General features: G+C 38.6%; 1 protein-coding gene across 2 annotated transcripts; it reads right to left on the bottom strand.

The window, feature by feature from the left end:
* Nucleotides 1-480: 480 nt before the first annotated feature.
* On the bottom strand, nt 481-4,360 carry LOC116601390. 2 transcript variants are annotated; one of them, XM_048727452.1, is made up of 3 exons: nt 4,287-4,360; nt 2,275-2,340; nt 481-1,092 (listed from the first exon to the last, which is right to left on the bottom strand). In XM_048727452.1, the coding sequence occupies exons 1-3, from the start codon at nt 4,296-4,298 to the stop codon at nt 721-723; spliced, it is 450 nt and encodes a 149-aa protein (XP_048583409.1). In that variant the 5' UTR covers nt 4,299-4,360; the 3' UTR covers nt 481-720. The 2 variants fall into 2 exon arrangements, with proteins under 2 accessions (XP_048583409.1, XP_048583408.1); XM_048727451.1 differs by lacking the exon at nt 4,287-4,360 and adding an exon at nt 2,971-4,244.
* Between the last annotated feature and the right edge of the window lie 3,071 nt (nt 4,361-7,431).

Below are 7,431 nucleotides of genomic sequence, written 5' to 3' on the forward strand. Positions count from 1 at the left end.
GTTTACATTGCCTGAGTATCGGGCCTTTGGGTTTTAAAGGGTAGGAGATATTGAAGCTTTTTAAAGTCACGTGACCTATGACGTTATTGACATTGATTGACACTCGTCATCGAGGCCAGTGGTTGAGTAGTGTACATTGCCTTAGTATCGGGCCTTTAGGGTTTAAAGGGTAGGAGATATTGAAGCTTTTTAAAGTCACGTGATCTATGACGTAAGTGACATTGAGTGGCACTCGTCATCGAGGCCGGTGGTTGAGTAGTGTACATTGCCTTAGTATCGGGCCTTTGTTTTAATTTTTTTTATGATGCTTCAAAAAGTATTTCCTTCCACTTTCCCTTTGTCCATTCTGGTAATTCCACGGGGTTCATTTCGGGGACTCCTTGGGATCGTTTCGGGGCCCGGGATCATTTGGGGGACTTTTGGGGATCGTTTCGGGTCCTGGGATCATTTCGGGTCCTGTACAAAATAAGAATGCCTTTGAAAATTTTTAAATATTTCTTGAACATTTTTTTGGTTCACATGTGGACCTCATGTGTATGATGCAGCCATTAAATGAATCAATTCTATGTGAGGGAGAGATTGTCATTGCTGTATGGCATTTTTGACAGTTTGTGTTCTTTGTTGTAGGATTGCACAGTAAAATCATCAGGAACTACCTCCTTCTTGAAGTTTATCAGCAGGAAATCATTATAATTGACATTCCCATGGTAAGACTGTCTATTAGGGAAAAATATCTTTTTCCCATCTCTTATAAGATACAGTTTGTTTGCTGTGTCTGGGACGTCTATGTTTCTCATAAAAATCCCCTTTAGAGCGGACAACAGTAATGTACTTTCCCTTTTTCCGATCAAAGTGTTTCCATCCAAGAGAGATTTTTCTTGTGTTCTTAGGCTTCCTACTACTTGTCTTTTCAACCCTCTTTGAGCTTGATGCCTTGCATTCATTGAGAAGCGCTTTCTTCCTGGATTCCCATTCGTTATTTTTCATTTCTTTTTCACACATTGCCTTTAAGGCATATATGTCACCTCTTTTGACAACACCTAATTCCATCAACAGGTCTTCTGGAGAGTGAATGACGGCAAGCCAATCCATCTGAAAAAAATAAAAACAACAGTTACTATGGTGACATCTAACAGGAAAATGGACTTCTCCTCTCTCTTTTACAGGAGATCTACACAATATTATTATCAGCAATTATTATAAGCAGAAATAGGCATGGATCTAGGCCAATTAGTTATGGATTGAATCATCACACCAAAAAGATCATTATCGTCATACATCATCCCATAAATCATGGCATCTGAAAGTGGGGAAAAATATAGAAAATCATGCGAAAATTGAAGAGCTTATTATTATGCAGAAAACTTGGCCAATTCATGAGCAGGTGGATAGGGAGAAATTGCACAGAAATTTGGCTTCAAAATGTATCCTAAAGCAATTTAAAAATAAAAATGGTATATTTTCGGTATTCAACAGATTCAATTTTCTTACTATCATGGAATTTTTGTTCCAAAATTATTTCAAAAAGTGAAGAACATGCAACTATATGCAACCAAGCAATAAACAACTGAACTATGAACCAGTCTGCTGAAGCCCATCTCAAGACTAGTTCAGTTCATATGGGAGGCAGAATTTTTGGTACCCAGTTATTTTTGTTCATGTCAAAAGTGGTTTTATGTTCATGATTTTTAGTTGTTTACATTAAATGTTATTTTACCCACAAAATGGAAATAAGAATTTAAAAAAATATATCACATTAAACCATAGGGAGATAAATACATTTTGATCTTAGGTCTGTGGTAGGGTATTTAACAATTGTTCTCTGGTGCGCTGTGTATGTCCTATTATGTACCACAAATTTACGTTATCAAATAGTCAAAATTCTGTGGATTCACGAGTCGCCTTGCTTAGTGAATCTGCAATAAATTGTGACCATTTGATGACGCAAATTTGTGGTACATAAGAGGACATACCACAGCAAGCCAGAGAACATTTTTTATACCGCAACAATAATGCTTAAAAGTCGCAAAGTGCACAGCAAACGCTTTTCTTCATGGCGCGCACTGTTATGGCGCCATCCATGGTATGTACTCTCTCATCTACTCATGGATGCTAGCCAATCAGAGCTTCAGAAACATGTGTGTTGTGGTATAAACAATTTTAATCGTCTCTGGTAGGAAATAAAAAGCATTTTTGCCCCCCTCCCCGCCCCCCGGCCCTCCCCGGCAAAACAGACCTCTTTGCTGATCAGTCTTTACATACTGTGGTACTTACGCCTTCCTTTTGGAATTTCTCAATTATGACAGTGGTAAGTCCTATGCTTTCCAGAAACCCAACAACCTAGGAATACAAAAAAACCTATATTATTTGAGGAACTGTACACAGTCACATCCACATGTGTTGTTATTAATGTTTGCATGTTGAATGAAATGCCTTTGCTCATTGCCTTTGCATGAGCAAAGGCATTGATGGTCAAGGCATCCATTTGCAAATACTGCCGCAAATTTATCTAGTTGCTGTAATACATATGAACAATGACAGATGAAAAGAGGTGAGCTAGACTTGTTGTTTGAGTTTACTTTGGAAATTGAGTTAAAGATGTAATGTATACCCCTTGCCGTGAATTCTGGGTTTGCCCTTGCTGGATGAAAATAAGAAACATCGTTTCTTGATTTAAAAATCGGGGCTGTACCTTCCCCAGTTTTACAACTTTTCACCATGAAACATGGCAGATTTCCTAATTCTAAGATGCTCTTTTCAACGGCCAACTTGCAGATTTCAAAAGATGAAAGTGGAATTAATCATATGCTAGCGTTTGATCTCTGTTTTCCATCGAGAAAGCGCGTTTCTTATTTTCATCCAGCAAAGGCAAACACAGAAATCACGGCAAGGTATACATTACATCGTTACCTGAATTTCACAAGATTTCTGGACTAATTACTTGGTTAATGAAGTAGGGGAAAGACTCACCTTCTCTTTATCGCCACGGGGCTCGCTTACGCCATCTTGTTCCACGTGCAACTCGCGCATGCGTGATACGCACCTAATTGAAATTTGCTGCTCATTTTTCATCGCCCATTCTAAAATTGGCGGTGCTAAAACTGGCTGTCCCTTATGGGTCACCGTACATATAAGTTTGTTTTCTAGACAAATTCCAGTCACTGAGACGCGAGTGCGAATAATGCAGAAATACATTTGTGGAGAAAATATTTGAAATAGAAATAAAACATGGACACGTTGCTCAATTCCGATAATAAAATTGTCTCTAATCTTTTTTTGGCCAATGACCTTTGTACGGAAGCCCAGGCCGGTCACGCGTGAAGTTTAGTTTTCAATTTCACTTTGCGACTTTGTGACAACAATCAAATTGCAATTGTTTGATAACAATCAAACTCCAACTTTCAAATTAAAGTCTATTATCGAATTCTAACTTTGAAATCGCTCTCCAATATCGGGCTATAACTTGAAAAACAAAAACAAACTCCCAAGTAGTAGTTGCAGAAGGCGGCAACGAGCGCAGACTGCTTAAATTACGGGATTGACGGTAATTTTACGTTATTGGTATAACACCCACCCCTCCCCTTAAACAATGACTCGCGGCGGCCGAGCGCCAGCGAGCGAGCCACAGCAACATCATTATTAACCACATATGACTCACATCTAAAATTGAAAACTGGTTTAAAGATATAACTATTTAATAAAAATGGAGAAACAAACCGTGAAAGTTTTGAAAGCTCTCGCCAAAGAGCGAGGTATCAAAGGATACTATAAATTACGTAAAGCCGAACTCATTGAGGCTTTGGGTAAACTCGAAGCGCATACACCACCACCAACCGAACTCATCGAAGCGTTGGATAATACGCCACCGCCACCAACACCCCCACGCGATATTGTCCTTAACACATCATCGAGTATTCATGATGAATCGATATTCGATCCTAAGAAATGTCCTCATAGCAGAATAAAATATTTTTGCAAAGAGTGTCATGGGTCTCAAATATGCCCTCATAACTGCCGTAAATCATATTGCAAAGCATGTAACGGTAGTAGCTTCTGTGAGCATAAACGAGTGAGATATCTCTGTAAAGATTGTGGTGGAAAAGGGATATGTATCCACGGCAGACAGAGATGGTTTTGTAAGTTATGCGGAGGGTCTCAAATATGCGAGCACAACAGACAAAAGTTTCATTGTAGAGCTTGTAACGCAACACAAGAGACACGACAAGATTAATTTAGTAAAACACTAGGTTATGTAACACGGACTTGTGTTACATAACTAAATTTACCTTGTGACTCATCTAGTTGGAATTGTTTTCCGGTCATGAGACATCCATCTGCATGCAGTCTATTGTTTAACACGTGAGCAGTGAGCAGTGATCACGTGAAAAGAACATGGTCGTCACGCTCTCGGGGTTAAAGGAGAAACTTGATTGGATAGTGAGAGTGTTGCAGGATTAACTTCGCATATAACTGCTGATAACATACGACGGATTATCACTACAGACGCTATACTCGTTGAGTTTTTGACGATTATTACTACAGACGCTACACTCGTTGAGTTTTTGACGATTATTACTACAGACGCTACACTCGTTGAGTTTTTGAGATGGATAAAAAAGAAAAAACATACTACCTTAATCGAAAAGAAGCTCCAAATAGTAACAATAGAGTGGAACTTGAAGGAAAAGACATAAGTGCCGTTGCAGAGATAATTCAGGGAATGGTAAATAGAGCTGTCAAATATTTCCCAAATCAAGAGGACTTAGATCGTTTCAGGACACAAGACAAAGACAACGCGTTTGCCCTTCTGAGGGATGCTAGCGAACGAAAAACTTTGCGATTGGTGGATGCACGGAATATAAACAACTTCATTGACATTAAACCCTCCCCAACAACAAGCTAAAGTGGATGATTCTAATGATTTCATTAGGTTAGAGACGTATTATGGACTGGACAGACCCACGCTGAACTGAATTTGAATTTTCACTTGATCATTTGTGTTTGAAATTTATGTAGAACGATTAGGAGCTAGTAGAATCACTGACACGTGTACGATGTTACATAATCATAATTGAATCACGTTTTAGTCATCAAGGTAAATTAGTCACATAACTTGTTAACACTTGTGTTTGTAATTTTTTTTCCTAGAGCATAATTTTCTAGCTTCTTCCAACTTGACGTGTAATTGCAATGAGTAAAATAATTAAACAGGATCAATTATCATTATGTATTGTATTATATTGTACCCTCATTGATAACAAAAACTCATTTCGGTGTGACGTCATACATTCCTAACCTCCCTAACAACGAGCAATTCTGAAAATAGATTTTGTATTTACATCGAGAGTTCGTAGTTGTTAGGGATATCTGGTATGCAGTCTATTGTTTAGCACGTGAACAGTTATTGTTTTCTTGCAATACGTCACATCCGTCCGCGTGCATCTCACATGCTATCGAAATAGATACCAAGCTAAACCAGCCATGAAGGCTGTGATCATAACAAGGTTATTTTCGTGACGATCTGTTGTCACGCGCTGAGTCTTCACATCCGGTTTCGGTTTGAGAGTCGTGACTGGCTCGGTATGATGTAACACAATCTTTGAATGACCCATATTATGTTTTGGAATCGTTTTTATCTCATTATTTATTGGATTTAGTCCCAATTTCATATCAGTAGTGGCTTTTTGTAATTTGTTATTATAATCAGCGATTGAAGTGTTGTTATTTATCACAAGATACGATGGACTCAACCAACAACCGAGGGCGAAAGCCAAGTCTAGTTTTTGCCTCGCCTGTTGTAAAGCAAACTGATACCTTTGTATACTTTTTGATATATCGTTTTCTATCAATGCTTTGATTTATCCTAGACAACCCAGCTTTACTTAGCCCCATTGATTTTTCTGGAAAGAACCACTCATACTGAAACTTGGTTCTAGGATCTTTTAAATATTCAATCTCGATATGATTCATATGTTCATCATCACTTTTAGCAGCATTCCATTCATCATGTAATTGATCAACGGATTTATAGGGATTATACGAGTCATTAGAAGATGACAAGCCATGATAATCATAGGAATAAACATTTCCTAACCCTTGATTTATCGGCCCAAGGAACCGGAAATCACTTCCAGTTCGAAACTCTGTTCTTAATTTTTGGTAAGCTGCCTTGCTGTAGAAGTTTTTATTCCAACTAAAGAGCTTATCTTTAGGAAGAGGACATTGTAGCTCATTTAATATTCGTCTGATAGTGAAAATGATATGAAATCTGTAGAATGACCCCACTTGAGAGTCGTCAATCATGTCACGCGTCACACCACATCCAGCAGTAGCGCAAAACATAGCAAAATTTAAGGCTTGACTCCAATAACTGAGGTTCGGGGCGTCGAGCCACCTACTAGCCTCCTTTGCTGTTCTGAATACTAGCTCACTATCAGCGAATATATCTCTAAAAACAAAGTGTGTCTTTAGCTTCGGTGTTATAAAAACATCAAAAGAGACATAATCATTTTTCGTAGGGTTTTCATCCCATGACGATATTTTGTATTCTGCATGTGTGTTTAATCTATATTGTTTTGGAAATCCAAAGAGTTGCTGAATTGTTTCCTTGTATGCCTGCGCATCATCGGTGACCAGAAAATCCTGGATATTCTCAGGTTTCCAGCTATTACCAGGGAAGCGGTATAACGTTTTGACTAGATCCCCATTCTTGTCAAACGGGTCATATTCATCTCCATTGAAATTGAATTGCACATCGCCATGCTCATCAGCAGAGAACCTAAAGCGCGAATAGTAAGGGTACCTTTTCACAAATTCTGTAAACTTCATCTTATATGTTTTTTCATTAAACATATAAGATTTTTAAATCACTTTGAGATTTTGGCACTGAACGGTGCTAAATCAGTTCTTTGCATATCTCAATTCATAGATCCATCCAAAGGGTGTTCTTTCAAACAGAAATTTTACCGAGCGGGTCGATTCGCCAGGTCTTTCAAAATCTCTTCTCTTACTGTTTCCCTCAGCTTGGTAATGTTTACATTTTTTTCATCCTCTTTTCTTGACTTTTGACGAATCTGGAGCTTTAGAGCCTCAAACTTATCCACCTCATTCAAGATCAAAGAAAACTCTTCATCTGATATTTTGTTGTCTTTCAAAGCTTTAGAAACCAAGTCACGTATGCTATTTACTTTTGCCCTTGCCACTGCCACCGTTTGGTCGTGCTTAGAGACTTTTTGCGACAGTCGTTTAGAAACCGCCGCACAGCCTACAGACGTAAGACCAAAAACACCGGCCAATGCACCTAACGGAACTCCTACTACAATACCCAAACCTGACAGAGAAGTTCCTAAACCACTAGACCCAAGAATGACGGATACGAGTCCTGAGCCTACGCTTACCTTTGAAAACGTGCTCTGTGTTCGTTTATACTTT

This window comes from Nematostella vectensis, chromosome 5, assembly GCF_932526225.1.
Source record: "Nematostella vectensis chromosome 5, jaNemVect1.1, whole genome shotgun sequence".
Classification (NCBI taxonomy): Eukaryota; Metazoa; Cnidaria; class Anthozoa; order Actiniaria; family Edwardsiidae; genus Nematostella; species Nematostella vectensis.